Raw genomic sequence first — 27515 nt, 5'->3', positions numbered from 1 at the left:
GTATTGAGAATAGCATACTTCCTAAAAAATTATACTTTAAGGAAAACATTTAAAAAATGTATTTGCATATTTAGCTCACATAATATATTTGAAAAGTATGCATAAAGGTGTCTGTTATAGAATAAACGTGGCAAAAACAAACATAGACATTCATTTATTTATTATTGACAATGGTTGGGGAGTGCAAAGATGGAGGCGCAGTGGCTTCAAAACAGTGCCCCATCAGTCATCTAATCTGCGTATGAATCATTGTCACTTACCTTGGATGTTTTATATTTGGGCTTTCTTTTTGTGAGAATAAAGACAATACTGGATCAGAAATCTCACCACAGATTTTCTAAACCATCTTTGACCTCACAGTGGAGTCAATTCCATAACAATACAATACCATTCAAGCCATCAACCATAAAATAAGTGTGCATTACGGGATCAAAGAAATACATTTAGAGAGAACCATAGGCATTTATGAACAGTATTATTTAATGTGTCCACCATATGATTCTTTAGATAATCATGATTCATATAACAATATACAGAATTATTTTAAAATATTTTGATGATTATTGCTTTACAGTAAAATGCATTGGTTGGATACATCCACTTATAGCAAGACAAATACATTCAAGTTACACACCAATGTCTTAAATTGAAGTTGTTTTCTTAATAACTCCATACCAAAAGGTCTTTATCAATTTGGATGAATGACCTTATGACCCTTCGCTCACAGTGAACCAGGTCACATTTACTCAAGAGGTTGTACATAATTGTGTATGTAACAACAGAAACAAAGAGAGAGAGAGTGTGTGTGTGTGTGTGTGTGTGTGTGTGTGTGTGTGTGTGTGTGTGTGTGTGTGTGTGTGTGTGTGTGTGTGTGTGTGTGTGTGTGTGTGTGTGTGTGTGTGTGTGTGTGTGTGTGTGAGTGCAATGAACAAGTGAATGCATGTGTGTGTTGTGTTCATGCATGCTCTGCAGTGCAGTCAAGTTTGTGGTCACTTCCACTCAAGTTCTCTTTGACAAAGGTAAACAACAGCAGTGGGTATCTAGTGAGATATGACACTGTATGCATACAGAGCTATAATCAACATCAGTATAGTGCAGTGCAGTGTTTACCGACAACATGGATCTGACCCTACAGGAGAGCCTGATCCCCACCTAGTGATAATACATTTTGAAACTTAAAAGATATCGACTATTCCATTCATTTCAAAATGTATTGTTAAAATTACACAATACACATCCCTTAGTTAATATGTAATAACAACAACTAAAACCCATGGCAAAAAAAAATGATTTTGCCATGACATGAATAGAATAACGTTTTAGGAATGGAATAAATGAAGTGAGATTTAAAAGTGAAAGATATGGCCACTTTCTCCAAGACTACTTTTCAAAATGTCCTTGGAGTTCAGAAGAGTTGCACAAGACAAATACAGGTGTAGAGCTCCCATTCCGGCATGGCGCTTGCAACGCCAGGATAGTGGGTCCGATTCCCGGGACCACCCATATGTAAAGTGTATGCATGCATGACTAAGTCGCTTTGGATAAAAGCATCTGCTAAATAGAATATTTTATTATATATTACATAACACAACAGGGTTGAGTTCATTTGTTATTGCACCAGAAACTAGTGTGTGTGTGTGTGTGTGCGTGCGTGCGTGAGCATGTGTGAGTATGGAGTAAACATTTGACAAGTGCATGTGTGTTTGTGTGTGCATAAGTGTTTGCTTGTACTTGTATCGTATGAATGCCTTCAGCATCTTCAATAAAACAATTTTTAATGCATAATATGCTGTATCGTACTTGCCTGGTCCTCTTTTTATTGAGATTGCATACATGTGTTTATATTATATATACCACACACTGCATCCAATGTCTGCTTTTCAACACAGAAAACAGTGACAACACTTTTCAACACCGATACACCACCAACACCCTACACACTCACGACTGACACCGATACAGACTCTACCCTCTGTTCCCACAGCAACCTCTGAACTGGGTCGTGTTCATTAGGCACCAAACAGAAGAAAACTGACTGAAACAGGGAGCAACTACTTAAGACTTGTCCTATGAGAAATGTTCCTTTTAGTTTCAAAACGTTTTCCTTTGTGTGCCCTGATGAACACGACCCATAACGAGGTCAAGAAGTCAGTCAAATGGGCAGAGGGCGACTCGACTCGTAGCTGCCAATATTTGGAGGTCGACGGATGGACGAACAGGGTGATGATCCTATCCCATCCCACTAAGCTTCTGCTCTGGGGAGCAATAAATAAACACTGCCTCGCGTCCCATCATGCATTTAGAGAAGACATAATCACAGAGAAAGAGAGAGCCAGGAGGAGGAGAAGGATGATTTGGGGCAGGGTAAGGGGGAGAGAAGGAAGCAGTTTAAAATATCTACGCAGGAACTGCATCCCACCTTGCCCGACTGGCAGAAGAAAAGAAGCACGGGGATCACAACGAGAGGACCTCAGCTTGTGCATGTCGGGTCATATTTACAGAAACACACACACACACACAACATAAATACGTTTGCCATTGTGCAGCACAGATCCCCATCCATGGTCCCGGTCATGGTCGTATCCTTCCTGGTTTGTGTCACAATAATACTCACTCCCATAGCAACCACAGCCAGTGGCATAGGGATCCACTCTGTTTAGACCACTGGGGGGCAGCAGCAGCTCTTCAGCCCTCTGAGACAGACAGACTGGTGCACAGGGAGGAGAGGGAACTGAACAGAGTACAAGACTTGGCCTTGTTAGGAGCTGAAGATATCAAATACACAATGCATTTTTTTTCTTTTTAAACAAATCAACACGACTCAGGCGTACGAGCCTGGCTCTGGATCCTCCAACAGTATGCCAAAATAAATCCATGCTTTTCCTCAGCCAAAGGGCCCAAGTCCTGTTCCCCGTACACTCAAGCCATCTGTAAAATCCTCATCCACCAAGCACCAAGGGGGACACAGTCTCCCAAGAGGTTTTCTCCTCTCCACAGTGGAGCTGAATACTAATAGACACTCCCCCTCCCTTTCTTGCAATCTCTCACCTACTTCCACTCACACTCAAATACAGAACATGGTATGTCAGTCTTGTCTTGGTCAGCAGTTTCTTGCAGTTGGAGAGTGTCCAGAAACAGAAGAAGCACAGGTTCTCCCCTGGACACTCCACTCCTTGCCAGAGAGAAAGAGGATGCTGCCTTCTCCCTTTCTCTCCTTACTGCACCACACAAAGGAGGAACTAGAACGTTGAACCGTAAAAATATAATATATTATATGCCATATATATACTCTAATTATTTTCACACAAAACATCTAAAGTGCAATATGTTCATGAAATGTATGTTCGTTTTCCTTCCAAAGAAAGACGATAATAGAATAAATCAAAATGGCAATAAATGAAGAATTCATAAATATACGGAGAGGGCTGCTCGGGTCCTTTTCTTTAGTAGGGATGGTTAGATGCCTGACAAAAAAAAAATCCCAGACCGGATGAGATACAAACAGAGGAGGGAAGGTAGTGTCATGGTGGTCCAGGGTTATTTTGTAGAGACTAGGAGGGTTTCAACCAGGTGGGTTCTGTTTAGAGGTGAGCTGTGTTTCTTTCCTTCTGATGGTGAAAGAGGGAAAGACAGAATAGCCATCCGTTCCTCTGAGTTAGTAAGGAGAATCCATACAGTTCTGTTCGTATCTCCTCCTCTAATTGACAGCACAAAAGCATGTGTAGGTAGTGTGGTTTGGGGGACAGAGGATATTGTGGATGAATGTAAAGATCTAGGGAACTGTACATTATGGATAGATGGTGAAGGAATGTGAAAGGGGTATAGTAAGGGCAGACAAATACGTCTGGAATGGGGAAGGAGCGTGTAAAATAAGTGTATGTGGAAATGTAAAATTATAGAAATGATTGTGTTAGTTAGCGATTAAGATTAGATCCAGAGGGCTGTTTGAGTCTATAACTCAGCAGGGACTTCCGTTCTGGTCCAGTGGCCGTCCTACAGCTGCTCCAGACACATGGGCAGATTGACGAAGGTGAAGACGTTGTACTCAATCATGATGGAGAAACACAGGAATATGACGTACATCACCAGCACGTACACACCCAGCTTCAGGTCCAACTTCCAATGATTCACATGGATCCCCAGAACCTGCAGGGCACAGAGGGAGAGAAAACAGTGTCAGAGACAGAGATCATGGGAGAGGGAGAAGAAGGGACAGAGAGACACACACACAGAGAGAGAGAGAGAGTGGGAGAGAGAGTGCAAAGTTCAAAACGGAGAAACATCTCATTTAACTCACTGTCAGAAACACAGAGCCAAGAAGCAGCACCACAGAGTAGAGCAGCCCTCTGCTGTTGATCATCACCTATAGAGAGAGAGAGAGAGAGAGAGAGAGAGAGAGATGGAGAGAGAGAGAGAGGTGGAGAGAGAGAGAGATAAATAATCTGAGGTCTAGATCGAGATCAAGAGGCATGAGGGCAAACAGTTCCTGGATGTGCTTCCTTTACCTCAGAGCCATAGTCCACAGCCATGGTCTGTATCGCCCAGGGGAGCCCCAGTCCCACCAAGATATCAAAGACATTACTACCAATGGTGTTGGAAACCGCCATATCCCCAAGACCTAGAGAGAGATCAAGATTAAGATATGGAAAATCCTGTACAGACCATAAAGTATACTGTACACTGGTACTGTACTCAAAAATGTGAAGATGAGAGAGAGAGAGGGGGGGGGGGGGGGGGGGGGGGGAGTGGTGCTGTACCTTGACGAGCAACAATAAGGCTGGCGATACAGTCGGGGACACTGGTGCCAGCTGCCAGGAAGGTGATGCCCATAATCACATCAGGGATGCCCAGAGTGTAGCCAATTATGGTTACCTGCGCACACAGTCACACATTTAACAGATTATACAGAAATCTTCCAAATAGCATGCAAAACGCATGGTAGCATAGTTCGTAGTATATCCAGCACAGTGTCAAAGCTTGCTAACGACTAGAGGAGAGAGCTTCCCTACCCGATTGGTTATCGTGGAGTCTCGTCACTGACCATTTCTATAAAGTTGGGACTTTTCAACTCCGGTTGCGAAAACAATCAAATTGCTCAGTGTTTCTTTGCGTCACAAAACGACAGTGACACGTAAGCTCTAAAAAATCTCCAACGTGTCTCACCATCCAGACCATGAAGTAGGAGAAGACAGCAATCCACACGGTGGAGAGGAAGAAGGAGAGCATGAAGAAGCGTTCCCAGCGAGGCTTGGCACAGTTTGGCACAGTGAAGTAGAGCAGCAACAGGATGGGCCAGGAGATCAGCCACTTCACCTTCTCCATGCAGCCCCCTGGTGGAGGGAACCAGAAATAGCAGCTCATGTTCCTTACAACCAATGAAGTACGCTAAGGGGCTTAGCGTTCAGTTTGAGTAGGGTGTGAAAGTAGTTTATTGGTGTACCAGCCAATGTAATGGAAGCTATTACACCCATACATCCATGCAGGCACGCATACACCCACCAGGGATGGTGAAGGGTGAGTTCAGGGCTTCTCCCTCCTCTTCCTCTGCAGTCTTGTCCTCTGGTACGGTGCCGTTCTCCAAGGTCTCAGGTTTACCATCAGTGATCACCATGGTTTCGTTGTCCACACCGTTAGACGCCTGCACCAACCTCTGTTGCTGCTCACGCACGCACGCAAACACACGCACACACACACTCAGTGGTAGTAGCAACATCACATACCTGATTTAGTGATTTAGTTGCCCACATGCTATTTAATGGGCTATCTCTTGTAAAGTTTGATGAATATCCCCCAGGATATTTTGACCAATAGAGACACATACAGTGATCATATGATGTGGCAAGTATGACTGAAGCATGCAGGCCACCTATTAAAACTTAAGTGGGCTAGTTATCACTCTAAACTGTACTTCTCTCCTAGCTTTCTACAACAGTAAATCGTTCTAAACTGTACTTCTCTCTAGTAGGCCTAGCTTTCTACAACAGTAAATCGTTCTAAACTGTACTTCTCTCTAGTAGGCCTTTCCACAAAAGCATATCGTCTTACACTGTAATTTCTCTCTAATCTCCGATTGGCCAAACATTCTACACTTCTAAGTAAATCACTAACTGAGCTCCTCTCCAATTGGCCTGGCTTCTATACAATGTAAAAAGTCACTTAAAATAACTTTAACCCCTTCTGTAACAACTACATGTTTGGGTTCTGTGTCAAAGCTCCTCAGCCTGACCCACCTGACTGACCCTGTACCCTCTGACCACTAACTAACCCTTGACCCCAGTGACCTCTCCCACCTCATTGATGATGAGGCGGCTGGCCATGCGGAGGCGTGTCTTGGGGCCAAAATGGTTGGTGATCATGATGCGCAGGCCGGCGTCTGGGAAACTGTAGTTAGGGGGGCTGGAGTTGATCATCTCATCCACCATCACCACAGAGCCACGACTGTACATCTTAGTGGGCTTCACTGGAGACACAGAGATGGTGAGACAGCATAGACGGATGCATAAAGTCACTTTGGACTAACTCTACACACCAAGCACCAGAAGAAGAAGCTGCAGCAGAAGAAAAAAGAAGAAGAAAAAGAAGAAGCTGCAGAAGAAGAAAAAGAAGAAGAAGCAGCAGCAGAAGAAGAAGGTGCAGAAGAAGAAGCTGCAGAAGAAGAAGCTGCAGAAGAAGAAAAATAAGAAGAAGAAGCTGCAGAAGATGAAAATGAAGAAAAAGAAGAAGCTGTAGAAGAAGAAGAAGAAGAAGAGGCAGCTGCTGCAGCAGAGGCAGCAGCATAAGAAGCATTACACAACCACAAGGTAGGTACCCACATTGGCACACATGCCTAATACACCCACATGCCAGACCAGCAAACTCCCTCTCTCTCATTCACACCCACACATGAAAACACACAAATGCACGGACGCGCATACACACACACACACACACACACACACACACACTCGCATACCAGCCCGAAGGATACTGTATGTCAGGAGGTACAAATAAAGTGGTGGCGTGACAGCAGCAGAGTGAGCCCCACACACACACACACACACACACACACACACACACACACACACACACACACACACACACACACACACACACACACACACACACAAGGTGTGATCCCATCTGACAACGTCTTCAATGGGCCTTGAACTGGGCCCATAGTATAGTAGAGACGCACACTCACACAGAGGCAAGCACACACAGGGACACACACACATCATACACACAGGCACGCAGACATACAAATGCCTGCGCAGCTACGCACCAACACCAACTCGCACACCCTTACACATATACGTACGTCAGTGTAGGCTGGTGGGAAGAGCTATAGGAGGACGGGCTCATTGTAATGGCTGGAATGGAATGAATGGAACGGTATCAAACACATGACAGGTATGGAAACCACATGTTTGACTCAGTTCCATTGATTCCATTCCAGCCATTACAATGAGCCTGTCCTCCTATAGCTCCTCCCACCAGCCTCCACTGATGTACATGTTGTGACTGGAATAATGGACTGTACTTGACACAGTAGAAGAGGGCGAGACACAGAACTGCATAGCACACCACATCACTACACAGCACAGCAGCATATGTCACCAGCTCACAGACCAGGTCACAGCAGGCAGGTAGGTTTAGTAAGGCTAAACAGACAGGCTTTGCTACAGTAGCGACAGGGTTGCCACACGGCAGCACCACTTCAGCTTGACTCTACTAGACAGGAGAGGAGAACTCTGAAATACAGCACAGCCTCTATCACTGAGAGAAGATCAGCCACTCGGAGAGAAAGACACAAAGTCTAAACTGGAGTAAAAGAGAAGATATCAGAGCTGTGAGTTTACAAAGAGGAATGAAGATAGTGGAGGAGATAGTGGAGGAGATAGTGGACAGGACTGTTGACAATGTTAAACCAGATTGGAAGAGCCAGGAGTAGAAGCTCAGAGTAGTTTCTAGGTTTGCCAGGGCAACCAGATACAGTAGAGTAGTTGTTCTGCTAGAAGGCCAGTCAGAGTGGCAGAGGGTTGGCTGAGAGGTGACCATAAAGCCTGTCTGGTTACCTTTACCTGGAGAGAGTAACGGCTTGGACGGATCATCCCACATGTAACTGTCATAACAAGCATTACCATCCTCCAGCTCGCTGCTGATCACTGTGTTACCGTTGGCCAAGCTCTTGTCTTCCTTCCCTGTGAAATAGTTCTGGATGCTGGTGTTAAATCTGATGCGAGAAAAGGTTTACATCGTCAGTTGAGAGTTGAGAGTTTGTACACAGTACATTATACTCAACTTATGTTATATACAATATACTGTGTGTGGATTGTTCTATTTGTAGCGTGTGCTCAGGTGTGTGTGTGTGTGTGTGTGTGTGTGTGTGTGTGTGTGTGTGTGTGTGTGTGTGTGTGTGTGTGTGTGTGTGTGTGAGAGGCGGGAAGGAACAGGTCCCAGTGGAACTCACTTCATGATCAGAATGTACCCAAAGTACATCAGTACTAGCACTAAGCTCTCCCACCTGCAGAGACAGACAGAGAAGAGTCAGAATGTCCGCAGGCGCACACACACACACCCACCTACCCACCCACACATACACACACAAACCTTCTGCTGAGACACAAGGAAACACACATCAGGGTACTCACCACACTATCTTCTCATCGTAAATGACCTAAGAAAATGAAACAGGGAAACAATTCTTACACTAACGTCCATACTTTCAAGGGGAAAGAGCATCAACTTTACTTTTCTTCTAAAGAAACTCAAACTTAGACAAACTTGTCGTCGAAATGCATCAAGGGTGCAGTTACTGTCACAGACAGATGGCTATGAGAAAGTAGCACAAAGAACAGTTCCTATACTGTTTACATTAAAAGCAATGACAGTATGAAGTGCTGTCTGGAGTTTCTAAAGAGTCTCTCTCTCTATCTCTCTCTCTCTCTATCTCTCTCTCTCTCAGAGCAGAGGAATGTTCTGTCTATCGGCCCGCTGGGTCTCTGTCTCTCAGTGAGCCCAGTGGGCTAGGCAGTAAATGAAGGTTAAAAGGCCACTAGAGGCTCTCTGAATGGCCTCATTATGTAACGTATGATAGTGTGAAAGGGTATGCCGTGTATTCAATACAGAGGTCGTATTTATGAAGTGTCTCCGAGTAGGAGCTCTGACGTAGGATCAGTTATGCCAATTAGATCACAATGAATAGGATTACATGGGCATATGGGATCTGATCCTTGATCAGCACTCCAAACTGAGATGCTCCCCAGTTCCCATTATTACAGAGAACCCCAGACACACACACACACACACACACACACAAGCAGCTGCGAGAACAATCTCCTCCCCACAACCTTCTATGAGCTCAGTGGCGTAGACAGTCTGAATGGCCTCATTATGTAAAGTAGACTAGGGATGAGATGATCAGTTACTCACTGCAATCAATGCCAACACAGACAGGGTGTAGTAGAGCGAGTCACGGAACACTGCAAACTTAGTCAGGTATACTACCTGGAGGAGAGAGAGAACGAGACAAAGGGAACAGAGAAGGAAAGAGAGTGAGAGCGAAAGAGAGGAGAGGAAAGACAGAATGAGACAAAAGGAAGAGAGATGGAGAAGAGAGGAGAGAGAGAAAGAAAGAGCGAGAGAGGGGGGAGAGTGTCACGGATCCCTCCGGAACTTTCATTACACACACCTGTCCCCTATTCCCACTGATTAGTATTTGTATAAGTGTGCCCTTTGGTTTCCATTGGGCTTTCGATTATTGTTACATTATCCGTTGGTGCATGTGAGTACCTGTGCTGTGTGTTTTGGCTTTCGTGCCATTGTGGATTGCGCAGATGATTACGGGTCTCGTCCCGTGTGATAATCATTGTGCGAGTGTGTTATTTATTCGAGGTACTCCTCGCTCTTTTGTTTTGGCTTCCTACCCTGTTTTGTTACATGTTTGTTTGATCTTCGTCCCCGTGCCTTTACACACCACGCCGTAATTTGGGTTTAATTGAAACCCCTATTACGTATTCCTGCGCCTGTCTCTCAATCCCTCATACCAACGTGACACAGGGTTGTGTTCCTCGCCAGAAACTTGTGAAGAACAATGTAAAGGAAGATATTTTGTTTGACAGAATTTTATAATTTGATGAATTATTGTGCAAATTCTTCCTAGGGATACATTTTTTCATTCAATTTTGATTTGCATACAATGATGACAGCCTGGCAAGCAGTGTTAATTTGTTTGGCACAAATAGGCCTTGAGGCCTTGTCCATTTTTTAAATTTTAATAAAGACAATTCAATTAAGAATTATGTCTTGGCCAACTTTTAATTTCCTTAATAAGAGAAAAACTAGAAAAATCAAGATATATATTGTGAATCGTCCAAACCTCTGTATGTAGATATTACTTTTAGGCCATATCGCCCAGCCCTAGTTATAACCCATGTATATTAGTTAATATACAGTGCCTTGCGAAAGTATTCGGCCCCCTTGAACTTTGCGACCTTTTGCCACATTTCAGGCTTCAAACATAAAGATATAAAACTGTATTTTTTTGTGAAGAATCAACAACAAGTGGGACACAATCATGAAGTGGAACGACATTTATTGGATATTTCAAACTTTTTTAACAAATCAAAAACTGAAAAATTGGGCGTGCAAAATTATTCAGCCCCCTTAAGTTAATACTTTGTAGCGCCACCTTTTGCTGCGATTACAGCTGTAAGTCGCTTGGGGTATGTCTCTATCAGTTTTGCACATCGAGAGACATCACATTTTTTCCCATTCCTCCTTGCAAAACAGCTCGAGCTCAGTGAGGTTGGATGGAGAGCATTTGTGAACAGCAGTTTTCAGTTCTTTCAACAGATTCTCGATTGGATTCAGGTCTGGACTTTGACTTGGCCATTCTAACACCTGGATATGTTTATTTTTGAACCATTCCATTGTAGATTTTGCTTTATGTTTTGGATCATTGTCTTGTTGGAAGACAAATCTCCGTCCCAGTCTCAGGTCTTTTGCAGACTCCATCAGGTTTTCTTCCAGAATGGTCCTGTATTTGGCTCCATCCATCTTCCCATCTATTTTAACCATCTTCCCTGTCCCTGCTGAAGAAAAGCAGGCCCAAACCATGATGCTGCCACCACCATGTTTGACAGTGGGGATGGTGTGTTCAGCTGTGTTGCTTTTACGCCAAACATAACATTTTGCATTGTTGCCAAAAAGTTCAATTTTGGTTTCATCTGACCAGAGCACCTTCTTCCACATGGTTGGTGTGTCTCCCAGGTGGCTTGTGGCAAACTTTAAACGACACTTTTTATGGATATCTTTAAGAAATGGCTTTCTTCTTGCCACTCTTCCATAAAGGCCAGTGCAATATATATTGTGCAATATATGACTGATTGTTGTCCTATGGACAGAGTCTCCCACCTCAGCTGTAGATCTCTGCAGTTCATCCAGAGTGATCATGGGCCTCTTGGCTGCATCTCTGATCAGTCTTCTCCTTGTATGAGCTGAAAGTTTAGAGGGACGGCCAGGTCTTGGTAGATTTGCAGTGGTCTGATACTCCTTCCATTTCAATATTATCGCTTGCACAGTGCTCCTTGGGATGTTTAAAGCTTGGGAAATCGTTTTGTATCCAAATCCGGCTTTAAACTTCTTCACAACAGTATCTCGGACCTGCCTGGTGTGTTCCTTGTTCTTCATGATGCTCTCTGCGCTTTTAACGGACCTCTGAGACTATCACAGTGCAGGTGCATTTATACGGAGACTTGATTACACACAGGTAGATTGTATTTATCATCATTAGTCATTTAGGTCAACATTGGATCATTCAGAGATCCTCACGGAACTTCTGGAGAGAGTTTGCTGCACTGAAAGTAAAGGGGCTGAATAATTTTGCACGCCCAATTTTTCAGTTTTTGATTTGTTAAAAAAGTTTGAAATATCCAATAAATGTCGTTCCACTTCATGATTGTGTCCCACTTGTTGTTGATTCTTCACAAAAAAATACAGTTTTATATCTTTATGTTTGAAGCCTGAAATGTGGCAAAAGGTCGCAAAGTTCAAGGGGGCTTTCGCAAGGCACTGTACCTCACCAAACTACATAAATATATGTTAGTGTTCATTATCTGCTACTTACACTTTGAATTGAGGCCAAAAAGCAATGTTTAAAAAAAATGAATTTTTGTAATATACAGTAGCTCATTTTAAATTTGTGGCTGTGGAAACTAGTGACAAGTAGTGACAACTAGTGACAGGATTGTGCTCGCTTGTCCTGTCAAAAGCAGTTGAGAGTCTTTTAGGCTGCAGGCAGCACTTTAAATGCAACCAGACCTGTAAAAGCTTTTTGCTGCACAGCAGTTATCAGACAAAACACAGCTTAAAAACATGATGACATAATCCTGGCAGTTTATGTTGTGTTTGGCAACAACAAAAAAATATCATGTGGGCATCTGCTGGTACACAAAAGGAAGCAAAACTAAATGTGTGTAATACAGTAGGCGGGTCATTCCACTAAAAGAGGGCCTTTTGCATCCCTTTGATATTTTAAGTGGAAATTGTGCACCAATATTGCATTTTAAAAGCCTGATATATTAAATGAAGTGCCCTTTAATATAGACCACATGTATTACTCAATAAATCTTTCATCTTTCATTTTAAAAATATAAACATATATGAATAAAGGCTGGCTAAAGTGCCAACATTTTGACATGTCCCTCCGTCAACCCTGTGTCAACTTCCAGAAGATTTTAACCCACTTAACCCCCAAAATTCCCTATCATTGTAAAGCCTTAGTTATGTTGTTGATTTGAGGTGATTAGTGATTCATTTACATCTGAACGGAACTCTTGTTTCACTATGGTAAAACTATATTTTTTTAAAGAAACATTCAACATCCAATAGTAAAATCATAGAGTAAAAGCAGATATATTGGTTCTACTCCTTTTGGCCACTTTCTGGTGTTTTGTGGCAGAAAACTGAGTAGGTCGAGTAACACACATCAACACTGTTACCCATAGATACAAAGGCTAGAAATGTTTTAACAATCAAATAATTGTGAAGCAAGCGTTCAATTGCCCATCCCTTTTGTACACAAGCTTCCATTCCACTTATCACAAGCAGATTCATTGCTGATTTAAGAAGAAACTGTCAAACCTGTTACTGTCAACCTTGTTGTTACCTTATGTGGCACTTGACAGGCAATAACTATAGTCAATTTGTTATTTAACCTCTTGAGATGTGAAAACATGTTTTTTTTAATGAAGTTGAACATGTGCTCTTTATGACAGAGTGTTACAATTTGGTGAAATCCCAAACAAATTTGACCAAGTTACACTTTTCAAAATGCACCAAATTGGTGGAGCAACCCAGGCCTGTATACATCTAATACTGAATGAGTTATTTGGGGCATAAAATAGCCCCATTGACACAATGGTCCCATTCTGGCAGTGTGCAACAATAGACTGAGGCACATGGGGCTCACACACGCACGCACACGCGCACACACACACACGCACACACCTGTCCAGCGAAGATTCCACACACACACATACACATACACGCACACGCACACACCTGTCCGGCGAAGATTCCGCACACACCGATGATGCATAGAATGTTGAACACCGCTGAGCCCACTATGGTTCCAACACCCACGTCTCCATGAGTGATGAAGACACCTTCAGGAAAGAAGGAGAAAGAGAGAAGGGGAGGAGAGAGAGAGAGGGAAAGACAGAGAAGGGGAGGAGAGAGAGAGAGAGAGAGAGAGGGAAAGACAGAGAAGGAGAGGAGAGAGAGAGAGGGGGAAAGACAGAAAAGGAGAGATTAAGAGTGGTAAAGAGAGAGGCAGTTATCTCCCAAATGTGATCACCTCTTAACAACATTTACCTGAAACCTATATACCAACGTAGTGCATTGAACATACAGTCTACATACTACTGAATGTATTTCACCTACTTGTAGGTGAGCATGTTTGCACTTGTACAGTATGTACTGTGAGTGTGCTAGTGTGAGAGAGTATGAGCCCATCTCACCTATAATTGAAGCGAACAGCTCTGGTGCTGAGCTGCCAGCAGCCATGAAAGTAGCTCCTGCCACATCTTCACTTAGGTCCAGTTTCTGACAGACACACCAAGAGAGGAAGCACAATCTCACACTGAAGCCTCATGCATCAAATATCGACACACAAACACATCACATCGACACGTCAATAACGTAGGGAGAGGAAGGAGGTTGATGGCCTAGAGGAGATTGCTATTGAGAGCTCAATTCACCCACCTCACAGATCTTCTCCAATGACATCACAAAGTAGTCATCACAGACGATGGCCAAGGCCAGAAACATGTAGAGGGCCTGAGAGAGCAAGAGAGAGAGAGATAGGGGGGTAGAAAAGGGAGCGAGATAGACAGAGAGGTAGAACAAGAAAAAATAGAGATGAGAGAAGAGTGGAGAGGGTTAAAGAAGAAATTGTGCTGTGCACAGTGAACACTACTATACAACATCACTGAGTTAGAATAGACACAATTACGTCAGCAACTGTACACACATCCTGCTATTCTCTATCCTGCCCTCAGAAAGTTGTCTTTCCCAACCAAAGAAAAAGAAGAGTCAACTGAGGCTGCATGTTTGATGTGCCTTTTGTTGTGTAAGGAAGCGACGACAGGCTCTGCCCAGAGGGCGCTGGGGCTGGGTACAAACCAACCCATGTTGTTCACAGCACTTCCCAGGACATCACCGGACAGGAAGATAACAGGTCACAAACAATGACACAGACCGTTAAAAACAAAGGTCCATCACAGAGCCGCACCACTTCTATCCCAGATGAAGACGACAGGACTGAAGATAACATACTGCCTAGTAGTGCCTACGGACCAGTACATCCCAGCAGGGTCATCTTTTTGTAAAGACATGTGCGCACGGATGGACACATATGTAAGCTAGAAACATGCACGCATATATGCACATACACACACAGTCAACAACACACACCTGATTTACTGAACCACATGGTGTTAAACACACACACACACACACACACACACACATACACACACACACACACACACACATCAATCTCCTACCGCAAATATGTGCAGCAGGACAGCTCCTCTGGTGCGCTGGTAGGTGGTGAAGACATCCTTAGGGAACTCATTGATGGCTGAAAGAAAAGAAAGACATCTCCAAAGTCATGGGTTGGTCTTACAACACCACAAATAGCGAAACAATAAATAAATACTGAATAAATAACTTGGGCATAAAATGGATCTGAAAAACAACAACAACAAGTAATCAACTTAATGTAAAAAATTGTAGGGCTATTTTGTCTGCAACAGGTCTGAATCAGGCATTTTGAGACTTTATAGAGTTATCCAACGATATTTGTGCTTTGATCACACTCAATGTCCTGCCTCAAAGAGCGAGAAGAGTCTGAAGGTCCTGCCTCTTTGAATCACACATTAGGAATGTGACCAAAATAGCTTTTTACCACCTGAGGAACATTGCCACGGTGCGGCCATTTCTCTCTCAGGCTGATACAGAGAGACGCATCAATGCTTTTATTACAAGCAGGCTTGACTACTGTAATTCTCTCCTGTCTGGTCCACCCGAGAAAGCCATTGGTCAAACATACAGAATGCTGCAGCACGGGTATTGACCAAGACCAGACGGAGAGAACACATTACACCGGTTTTAAGTGTCTGCACTGGCTTGCCTGTGAGTTTTAGAATACATTTTAAGATTATTTTATTGGTTTTTAAATCAATCCATGTTTATGCACCCCAATACATGTCAGACATGCTTTTTAGTTACGTAACCAGTAGGTCCCTCAGGTCCTCTGGCACAGGCCTTTTAACTATCCCAACGTTTAGGACCAAGGAGAGAGAGACAGCCTTTAGTTACTATGCCCCCATCCTCTGGAATAGCCTGCCAGAGAACCTAACGGGAATGATACGCTAGCACATGATGCCGTTTTATGAACATTGCGATTTAGCAAGCTAGCTTTATGCTTTATGGGTGTTGCGGCATGAGTCTGAAATTGTAATTCTGGTTGTTTAATGTTTTAGCGACTCCTGAGACAACCAGCAAACCAGGCTGTCGTCTTGTGAAACAGTGGATGTAAAGAATCTAGCTAAAACATTTACTGCAAATTGAATGTACAATTTTGTAAGCTTGCCTTGCTGATATTTGCCATGCAATGGTGATAGATGAAATAACGTACCTAGCTATGCTCTTGCTTATTGTGCAGTGGATGATTAAAATCCCTGTATGCCTATGGATGTGTAGCTAGCTGTCTAGCAGATCTGTGTATGGACCCAAACGTTTAGTATACATATTAGTTCACAACATAGCTATGAACCTCAGCTATCATAGCCAGTTGTATCAACTTCAAAACAGTCTGAATGACATTAATGACCATGGATTGAGTAGAATATAATATAACTTTGTGCCAAGGATGCAAGTCGTAGACAAGTTATTACCATGCATGATGAGATCCCCACATTGTGGCCTGTACATGTAATATATTCACTGATCATGTACTCTACCTTGGCAAATAAAGGTGCAGTTCAGGTATGAATGTCTTGGAGATTATTTTTCAGTCATATCCAGTACCAGGAGTATCACATTTCAGCCTTTATATGATGCTGTGTCTGCATGTGAACTCAGCAAAAAAAGAAACGTCCTCTCACTGTCAACTGCGTTTATTTTCAGCAAACTTAACATGTGTAAATATTTGTATGAACATAACCAAATTCAACAACTGAGACATAAACTGAACAAGTTCCACAGACATGTGTCCCTGAACAAAGGGGTCAAAAATCAGTAACAGTCAGTATCCGTCCGGTGTGGCCACCAGCTCCATTAAGTTTTGCAGTGCATCTCCTCCTCATGGACTGCACCAGATTTGCCAGTTCTTGCTGTGAGATGTTACCCCACTCTTCCACCAAGGCACCGGCAAGTTCTCTGACATTTCTGGGGGGAATGGCCCTAACCCTCACCCTCCGATCCAACAGGTCCCAGACGTGCTCAATGGGTTTGAGATCCGGGCTCTGTGCTGGCCATGGCAGAACACCTACATTCCTGTCCTGCATGAAATCACGCACAGAATGAGCAGTATGGCTGGTGGCATTGTCATTAGAGGTCGACCGATTAATCGAAATGGCCGATTAATTAGGGCATATTTCACGTTTTCATAACAATCGGAAATCTGTATTTTTGGACACTGATTTTGGCTGTTTTTTTTTTTACACCTTTATTTATCCTTTATTTAACTAGGCAAGTCAGTTAAGAACACATTCATATTTTCAATGACGGCCTAGGAACGGTGGGTTAACTGCCTCGTTCAGGGGCAGAATAACAGATTTTTACCTTGTCAGCTCGGGGATTCAATCTTGCAACCTTACAGTTAAGCCAAGGTAAATTGCTAGCTAGCATTAAACTTATCTTATAAAAAACAATCAATCATAATCACTAGTTAACTACACATGGTTGATGATATTACTAGTTTATCTAGCGTGTCCTTGTCACATGCTGACCTCTATTTCTGTTGTTTTGTATTTATTTAGTATGGTCAGGGCGTGAGTTGGGTGGGCAGTCTATGTTTGTTTTTCTATGTTTTGGGGCATTTCTATGTTTTCGGCCTAGTATGGTTCTCAATCAGAGGCAGGTGTCATTAGTTGTCTCTGATTGAGAATCATACTTAGGTAGCCTGGTTTTCACTGTGTGTTTGTGGGTGATTGTTCCTGTCACTGTGTTTGTTGTCACAGGATAGGCTGTATAGGTTTTCACGTTCCGTTTGTTGTTTTGTAGATTTGAGTTATTTCATGTATTGTTCAGTTTTCCATTAAAGAACATGAATAACCACCACGCTGCTTTTTGGTCCGCTTCTCCTCCTACAGACGAACGTCGTTACAGTCCTGCGTTGCATATAATCGATGCGGTGCGTGTTCGCGAAAAAGGACTGTCTTGCTCAAATGTGTACCTAACCATAAACATCGATGCCTTTCTTAAAATCAATACACATGTATATATTTTAAACCTGCATATTTAGTTAATATTGCCTGCTAACCTGGCTTGTTGCGAACTCTGTTAAGACTATTTCTTCCTAACAAAGACAGCCAACTTCGCCAAACTCGGGATGATTTAACAAAAGCACACTTGCGAAAAAAGCACAATCGTTGGACGACTGTACCCAACCATAAACATCAATGCCTTTCTTAAAATCAATACACAGAAGTATATATTTTTAAACCTGCATATTTTGCTAAAACAAATCCAGGTTAGCAGGCAATATTAACCAGGTGAAATTGTGACTTCTCTTGCGTTCATTGCACGCAGAGTCAGTGTATATGCAACAGTTTGGGCCGCCTAATTTTACGTAATTATGACATAACATTGAAGGTTGTGCAATGTAACAGGAATATTTAGACTTAGAGATGCCACCCGTTAGATAAAATACGGAGCGGTTCCGTATTTCACTGAAAGAATAAACGTCTAGTTTTCGAGATGATAGTTTCCGGATTCGATTCGATTAATGACCTAAGGCTCGTATTTCTGTGTGTTATTATGTTATAATTAAGTCTATGATTTGAGAGAGCAGTATGACTGAGCGATGGTGAGCATTCATTCAAACAGCACTTTCGTGCGTTTTGCCAGCAGCTCGTCCCTGTGCTTCAAGCATTGAGCTGTTTATGACTTCAAGCCTATCAACTCCCGAGATTAGGCTGGTGTAACCGATGTGAACTAATAGCGTTTCAAACGTCACTCGCTCTGAGACTTGGGGAACAATAGCGTTTCAAACTTCACTCGTTCTGAGACTTGGAGTAGTTGTTCCCCTTGCTCTGCAAGGGCCGCGGCTTTTGTCGAGAGATGGGTAACGCTGCTTCGAGGGTGGCTGTTGTCGATGTGTTCCTGGTTCGAGCCCAGGTAGGGGCGAGGAGAGGGACGGAAGCTATACTGTTACACTGGCAATACTAAAGTGCATATAAGAATATCCAATAGTCAAAGGTATATGAAATACAAATCGTATAGAGAGAAATTGTCCTATAATTCCTATAATAACTACAACCTAAAACTTCTTACCTGGGAATATTGAAGACTCAGGTTAAAAGGAACCACCAGCTTTCATATGTTCTCATGTTCTGAGCAAGGAACTTAAACGTTAGCTTTTTTACATGGCACATATTGCACTTTTACTTTCTTCTCCAACACTTTGTTTTTGCATTATTTAAACCAAATTGAACATGTTTCATTTTATTTGAGGCTAAATAGATTTTATTGATGTATTCTATTAAGTTAAAATAAGTGTTCATTCAGTATTGTTGTAATTGTCATTATTACAAAAAATAAATAAATAAAACGGCTGATTAATCGGTATCGGCTTTTTTTGGTCCTCCAATAATCGGTATCTGTATCGGCGCTGAAAAATCACAATCGGTCGACCTCTAATTGTCATGCTGGACGGTCAGGATGAGCCTGCAGAAAGGGTACCACGTGAGGGAGGAGGATGTCTTCCCTGTAATGCACAGCGTTGAGATTGCCTGCAATGACAACAAGCTCAGTCTGATGATGCTGTGACACACCACCCCAGACCATGACGGACCCTCCACCTCCAAATCGATCCCGCTTCAGAGTACAGGCCTCGGTGTAACGCTCATTGCTTTGACGATAAACGTGAATCCGACCATCACCCCCGGTGAGACAAAACCCCAACTCGTCAGTGAAGAGCACTTTTTTCCGGTAGGCAACGTTGTTGCTGGTGATGTCTGGTGAGGACCTGCCTTTACAACATGGCCTACAAGCCCTCAGTCCAGCCTCTCTCAGCCTATTGCGGACATGACGGAGGGATTGTGCATTCCTGGTGTAACTCGGGCAGTTGTTGTTGCCATCCTGTACCTGTCCGCAAGGTGTGATGGTCGGATGTACCGATCCTGTGCAGGTGTTGTTACACATGGTCTGCCACTGCGAGGATGATCAGCTGTCCGTCCTGACTCCCTGTAGTGCTGTATTAGGGGTCTCACAGTACAGACATTGCAATTTATTGCCCTGGCCACATCTGCAGTCCTCATGCCTCCTTGCAGCATGCCTAAGGCACGTTCACGCAGATGAGCAGGGACCCTGGGAATCTGTCTTTTGGTGTTTTTCAGAGTCAGTAGAAAGGCCTCTTTAGTGTCCTAACTTTTCATAACTGTGACCTTAATTGCCTACTGTCTGTAAGCTGTTAGTGTCTTAACGACCGTTCGACAGGTGAATGTTCATTAATTGTTTATGGTTCATTGAACAAGCATGGGAAACAGTGTTTAAATCCTTTACAATGAAGATCTGTGAAGTTATTTGGATTTTTACGAATTATCTTTGAAAGACAGGGTCCTGAAAAAGGGACGTTTCTTTTTTTGCTGAGTTTATGTATTACAATTATACACTTCAACAGTGTTTACCAATCTTGGTCCTGGGACATCAATGGTTACACATTGTAACTAATAGACTAGAAACAGGATTTAATTAGTTAAAGGCTGATTTGTAATTCATATATACAGAAATATAATTTTTTTAAACAGTACACTACACTTCCTACGCATCTGTCACGTCCTGACCTTAGTTCCTTTTGTATGTTTCTATTTTAGGTTGGTCAGGGCGTGAGTTGGGGTGGGCATTTGATGTTTTTGTTCTATGTTTGGTATTTCTATGTGTTTGGCCTGGTATGGTTCCCAATCAGAGGCAGCATATACAGAAATATAATTTTTTTAAACAGTACACTACACTTCCTACGCATCTGTCACGTCCTGACCTTAGTTCCTTTTGTATGTTTCTATTTTAGGTTGGTCAGGGCGTGAGTTGGGGTGGGCATTTGATGTTTTTGTTCTATGTTTGGTATTTCTATGTGTTTGGCCTGGTATGGTTCCCAATCAGAGGCAGCTGTCAATCCTTGTCTCTGATTGAGAACCATACTTAGGTAGCCTGTTTTCCCACTCTTGTTTGTGGGTGGTTAATTTCTGTTTAGTGTCTGTTCACCTGGCAGAACCTTTTCGTTTTCTCTTCGTTGTTATTTTGTGTAGTGTTCAGTTTTTCAATTAAAATATGATGAACACTTACCACGCTGCATATTGGTCCGATCCTTCTTACTCTACCTTAGACGAAGAGGAGATTCGTTACAGCAACATTTAAAAACTCTAAAACCGGTTCATCTCAAGACTGTTTCAATCACGTGGATTCCGCATTGCGTCCAACAACAACATTGACGAATATGCTGATTCGGTGAGCGAGTTCATTAGAAAGTGCATCGGCGATGTCGTATCCACAGCAACTATTAAAACATTCCCAAACCAGAAACCGTGGATTGATGGCAGCATTCGCGCGAAACTGAAAGCGCAAACCACTGCTTTTAACCAGGGGAAGGTGACCGGAAACATGACCGAATACAAACAGTGTAGCTATTCCCTCCGCAAGGCAATCAAACAAGCTAAGCGTCAGGATAGAGACAAAGTAGAGTTGCAATTAAACGGCTCAGACACACGAGGTATGTGGCAGGGTCTACAGTCAATCACGGATTACAAACAGAAAACCATCCCCGTCGCGGACCAGGAAGTCTTTCTCCCAGACAGACTAAATAACGTCTTTGCTCGCTTTGAGGACAATACAGTGCCACTGACATGGCCTGCTACCAAAACCTGCGGACTCTCCTTCACTGCAGCCAATGTGAGTAAAACATTTAAACGTGTTAACCCTCGCAAGGCTGCAGGCCCAGACGGCATCCCCAGCCGCGTCCTCAGAGCATGCGCAGACCAGCTGGCTGGTGTGTTTACGGACATATTCAATCAATCATTATCCCAGTCTGCTGTTCCTACATGCTTCAAGAGGGCCACCATTGTTCCTGTTCCCAAGAAAGCTAAGGTAACTGAGCTAAACGACTACCGCCCCGTAGCACTCACTTCCGTCATCATGAAGTTCTTTGAGAGACTAGTCAAGGACCATATCACCTCCACCCTACCTGACACCCTAGACCCACTCCAATTTGCTTACCGCCCCACAAACGACGCAATCGCTACCACACTGCACACTGCCCTAACCCATCTGGACAAGAGGAATACCTACGTGAGAATGCTGTTCATCAACTACAGCTCAGCATTTAACACCTTAGTACCCTCCAAACTCGTCATCAAGCTCGAGACCCTGCGTCTCGACCCCGCGTCTCGACCCCGCCCTGTGCAACTGGGTACTGGACTTCCTGACGGGCCCGGTTGGTGAGGGTCCCCAAGTGGTGAGGGTAGGTAACAACATCTCCACCCCGCTGATCCTCAACACTGGGGACCCACAAGGGTGCGTTCTGAGCCCTCTCCTGTACTCCCTGTTCACCCACGACTGCGTGGCCATGCACGCCTCCAACTCAATCATCAAGTTTGCGGACGACACTACAGTGGTAGGCTTGATTACCAACAACGACGAGACGGCCTACAGGGAGGAGGTGAGTCCCCTCGGAGTGTGGTGTCAGGAAAATAACCTCACACTCAACGTCAACAAAACAAAGGAGATGATCGTGGACTTCAGGAAACAGTAGAGGGAGCACCCCCCTATCCACATCGACGGGACAGTAGTGGAGAGGGTAGTAAGTTTTAAGTTCCTCGGCGTACACATCACGGACAAACTGAATTGGTCCATCCACACAGACAGCGTTGTGAAGAAGGCGCAGCAGCGCCTCTTCAACCTCAGGTGGCTGAAGAAATTTGGCTTGTCACCAAAAGCACTCACAAACTTCTACAGATGCACAATCGAGAGCATCCTGTCGGGCTGTACCACCGCCTGGTACAGCAACTGCCCCGCCCACAACCGTAAGGCTCTCCAGAGGGTAGTGAGGTCTGCACAACGCATCACCAGGGGCAAACTACCTGCCCTCCAGGACACCTATACCACCCGATGTCACAGGAAGGCCATAAAGATCATCAAGGACAACAACCACCCGAGCCACTGCCTGTTCACCCCGCTATCATCCAGAAGGCGAGGTCAGTACAGGTGCATCAAAGCAGGGACCGAGAGACTGAAAAACAGCTTCTATCTCAAGGCCATCAGACTGTTAAACAGCCACCACTAACATTGAGTGGCTGCTGCCAACATACTGACTCAACTCCAGCTCACTTTAATAATGGAAATTGATGGGAAAAAATGTATCACTTTAAACAATGCCACTTAATATAATGTTTACATACCCTACATTACTCATCTCATATGTATATACTGTACTCGATACCAACCACTGCATCTTGCATATGCCGTTCTGTACCATCACTCATTCATATATATCTTTATGTACATATTCTTTATCCCTTTACACTTGTATAAGGTATAAGGTAGTAGTTGTGGAATTGTTAGGTTGGATTACTCGTTGGTTATTACTGCATTGTCGGAACTAGAAGCACAAGCATTTCGCTACACTCGCATTAACATCTGTTAACCATGTGTATGTGACAAATAACATTTGATTTGATATCTAATGCCCTTCATCTGCATTGATCTGATAAACAGGATAGGTGTAGTATTTTATCAAATGAGAGACTTCATTTCATCCAGTAGAGAATGTGAAACACTTTATTGAAAGCAGTTCATTATCCAAGTGATATAAAATACAAACATTATAAATACTATAATTGTAATAATATAAATACAAGTTCAATCTGTACTTCAATGCACATATGTTGTGCATTATAAAAACAGAGGAAGAAAGAGGAGGTGGCGAGAGAGGTGTAAAAGACAGAAGGGGAAAGAGGTAAGAATATAGGAGCAGGGAAGGTAGCATATGATTAATGAATCACAGTGCAACCCAAATATTCTCTCAGTTCATCACAATTACATAATAGTGTCTCTAGTCGGCCCGAAGGTTATCTTAAAAGTGGGTGAGGTGGCAATGATGGAACTGGGGGTTGGCATCCACATCAAAACATATCCGCAGACGAGAGACAGATGGAGAGAGATATAGCATGTTTATGCCTTGTGTTTGAATTTTTTATTCTAACATTGTTAGTCATCATAATAATCAAATGCAAAACTGACCTTGGATCATTAACTCTGGGACTACTGCATCTCTATCTGTATTTCAATGTAAAGCATCTCTTTAATAATACTTCCGGTTGACCTGACCAAGTGGCCTCTCACCTCTGATCATCCTGTGGCCTCTAAGTAGCCAGTTCAGATGCGGCAGGGGTTCCCCGACACTGCTGATATAACCTAGAGGATTTAGAGAGAGGAGGAGAGAGGGATGAAGTGAAGGAGTGAGACTTATTGAGAAAATAAGGTAGTTAAAGGGACAGTGTTCAACAGGAATCTGTGTGTGTGGCCTCATCTGGTGTCCACGCCACACTAAGTGGCTGCAGAGCACTTTATGCTGAAAAACATGAACGGACACACAAGGACAAACAATATAGCGTAGTTATAGAAATAATGAAGTCTTACTATTCTCCTCTTGCCTAAGGTGGAAGGAGCCACAGTTATACACCTGAGCCTGCTTATTGCACAACACAATCAATCAATCAGATTGATACATGAGTGTGTAGGTGTGGGTTATAGGGTGTCTAATTGTTCTACATTTTTTCAATATGGGTGATTTAAAATAGCCTGTTTTTTTTAACAGACATTACACCCTTACCCGAGAAGCAGAAATAAAAGGGAGAGAAACTGGGAATTGAATAACTGCAGTTGACATAGCTAAGTAAATGGAAGAATACTCTTATTGCAATGTGAATGGCTCTTAAAATAGCCTTTGGTTGTGCATAGTGTAGTCTATGGTGTTGCCAGGGAACAGCACCCTCTTTGAAGAAGTAGGAGGTGAAGATCTCCAGCACACGGATTGCCTCTTGCTGCGTTGTTGGACCCCATCATTGAAACAACCTGTAGAGCAGCAGACTTCTCCTCGTGGCGGCGAGCTGCAGATCCACTCCTGGTCCTCGTGTCCATTCTCATGAAGTTATGCAGGACACAGGTAGCCTTCACACACCTGAATTCCTCCAGGAGGCAGTCCCAGATGGCCTGGTCACCCAACCTTGCATTGCTCTACATGTTAATTGTAGGCCATCGCTTTGAAGGAATCTCCAGTTACAAGGTATCTGTAGGAATATGGAAGATAAAATTGGATTGATAGATGCATGGGCACACACGTGCATGTGTAGGATCATATCAACAGCAGGATCATATCAAGGATAGCATAAAAATGAATACATAAACAATGCTTGAAGCTTGATAATGAGTTGATCATTTGAATCATCTGTGTAATGTAAAGGCAAAAACAAAAATGTGCACCTCTTTAAGTCCCCAGGACCAGGACTGAGAACCACTGCTCTTCATTGGGATATCTTCATATGTAGACAGGCTTTCAGAGCTCTCTTTATCTGAGGACAGAAAACCTCAAGGAACAGACTTCATTGTAGTCAAATTACACCGCACTGAATATATGTTACTATTACCTCCATCCTCACTTCTAGGGACAGGAACTACACAAAAGTACCTGCCCTATCCAGAATAGCCTACTCTCTCACTGACAGTTGGGGCTGCTATCCTTTCACCCTCCTCCATGGATGTTAGCTAGCTACCTACAAATGCATTTGGAGTTTGTTTTTTACAGTGATAAATACACCAAGATAGCTAGATAATATGAAGTTAGGTAGATGGTGATATTTCATTCATTCACTTAGCTAGCTATCTATACAGTATGTGAAGTTGGCTAGATAGCTAGCTGGCTAACTAGCTAGCTCGTTTAGCAGCTCATTTGAGTTAGCCTGCACTGTAGCTAGTTAGCTAATAATACATAGTTTTTTTTTACATTTTCAAAATATATCTACTTACTTGAATAGGTTCACCCAGCCATGTGGACAATTGGAAACAGGGCATCAAAGTTTGTTTGTCACCAGAACGTTTTAGAGGATATTACTATTGAACTATGTACCCATTTAATTACCAGACCTTCATACAAACTTGCTATGCTGAATTCTTGACGAACAATCGATAGCGCTGCCATATGCTGCCAGCACGCCCACACCAACAAGCGAGTCACAATGGGCAGCCTAAGTGGCACGTGGAAATTTCCTGCATCTAGTGTACATTTACCATAAAGGGGGGCCGAAACTGTGGACATATTTAAAAGTGATCTTAAAACACACCTTTTTAGCTCTGCTATTCCTTAGCGTGCTTTTTAGTATTTAAGTTTTTATTGTTGTTCTTTTGTTTTTTATCCTCTAATGTTTGTTGTGTAGTAAATATTTCAGTTTTTATTTGTATTGTTTTTTATGCATGTTTATTTTCCTGTGAAATACATCGTGTTTCAGCAATGGCTGAAATGTGCTATATCAATAAATCTTGATTGTATTTGATTTGACAGGGTAGGCTGGAATAGCTCGAGCTTTGTGGGTGAGTCCGACTCCTGCCTCTGGAGCTGTGTGGGTGAGTCTGACTCCTGCCTTTACAGCTGTGTGGGTGAGACTGACTCCTGCCTCTAGAGCTGTGTGGGTGAGTCTCAGTCCTGCCTCTCGAGCTGTGTGGGTGACTCTGACTCCTGCCTCTAGAGCTGTGTGGGCGAGTCAGACTCCTGCCTCTAGAGCTGTGTGGGTGAGTCTGACTTCTGCCTGTAAATCTGTGTGGGTGAGTCTGACTCCTGCCTGTAGATCTGTGTGGGTGAGTCTGACTCCTGCCTGTAGATCTGTGTGGGTGAGTCTGACTACTGCCTGTAAATCTGTGTGGGTGAGTCTGACTCCTGCCTGTAGATCTGTGTGGGTGAGTCTGACGCCTGCCTGTAGATCTGTGTGGGTGAGTCTGACTCCTGCCTGTAGATCTGTGTGGGTGAGTCTGACTCCTGCCTGTAGATCTGTGTGGGTGAGAGCCATGCTACACCACAGGGTGATCTCCCTCAGGAGCGGTGAGCTGTACTAGGTTAGGCTCTGTTGCCCAAACGGCCCATCTGTTCCTTGATCGGATCAGTGGCCTCTTCGGCCCCCAGTCTCCTGGGACACAGAGACCCAGCGAGGTCCATGTGTGTCTCTGAAACCTCTCCAACCAATGACGTCATTACCTTTGTCACCATTCTCTCTCTCTCTCTCTCTCTCTCTCTCTCTCTCTCTCTCTCTCTCTCTCTCTCCACATCATCCATAACTGGCATCTCTCTCTCTCTCTTCATCTCTCTCTCCCTCTCCATATCATCCATAACTGGCATCTCTTTCTGGTGGGTTGGACAGAAGCCCACTAGACACAAGATGCCCACCAGGTATACAGAAGGGATACATACAGTATGTGTGTACTCCTAACTCCAATCAAACCACACACACAATGTACAAATACACAGCTAATGGACAGACCTCATCCTCAAAATAATCTAGGCTGATCAAAATAGTAGCAAATTAATATATCTGTAATTAGCAAGTCATAGATAACACTTTAAATCGAATGCTACAATTCAAAATATTATACTGTACTGACTGAAAATACACTACAGTATATGTATTACAGTATATTAATTGTTCATTCTTGACTAATGTACATTATTATCAACAGTACAGTAGTATACTCTAGCATCAGATTCC

The 27515-nt window shown here is 43.3% G+C and overlaps 1 protein-coding gene across 2 annotated transcripts in view; it reads right to left on the bottom strand.

Annotated features, from left to right (window-relative positions):
* Positions 1-213: 213 nt before the first annotated feature.
* Positions 214-27515, bottom strand: part of LOC139375091 (sodium/potassium/calcium exchanger 4-like) — a 63700-nt gene continuing 36398 nt past the window's right edge. The window contains exons 3-17 of one of the 2 annotated variants that reach the window (XM_071116530.1): positions 15048-15124; positions 14245-14319; positions 14001-14085; positions 13543-13646; positions 9412-9486; positions 8631-8656; positions 8450-8503; positions 8121-8212; positions 6291-6460; positions 5500-5656; positions 5164-5330; positions 4758-4872; positions 4506-4618; positions 4298-4363; positions 214-4146 (exon numbers count right to left, since the gene is read on the bottom strand). In XM_071116530.1, coding sequence (XP_070972631.1) covers positions 3994-4146; positions 4298-4363; positions 4506-4618; positions 4758-4872; positions 5164-5330; positions 5500-5656; positions 6291-6460; positions 8121-8212; positions 8450-8503; positions 8631-8656; positions 9412-9486; positions 13543-13646; positions 14001-14085; positions 14245-14319; positions 15048-15124 — 1529 coding nt within the window. In that variant the 3' untranslated portion in view covers positions 214-3993. The remainder of the gene's footprint in view (positions 4147-4297; positions 4364-4505; positions 4619-4757; positions 4873-5163; positions 5331-5499; positions 5657-6290; positions 6461-8120; positions 8213-8449; positions 8504-8630; positions 8657-9411; positions 9487-13542; positions 13647-14000; positions 14086-14244; positions 14320-15047; positions 15125-27515) is intronic. The other variant, XM_071116531.1, reaches the window with a different exon arrangement.

The sequence above is a fragment of the Oncorhynchus clarkii genome, chromosome 19 (assembly GCF_045791955.1).
Source record: "Oncorhynchus clarkii lewisi isolate Uvic-CL-2024 chromosome 19, UVic_Ocla_1.0, whole genome shotgun sequence".
Lineage (NCBI taxonomy): Eukaryota > Metazoa > Chordata > Actinopteri > Salmoniformes > Salmonidae > Oncorhynchus > Oncorhynchus clarkii.
Note: the sequence above shows the minus strand (reverse complement) of the source record. Positions and strands in the feature narration are given on the sequence as shown.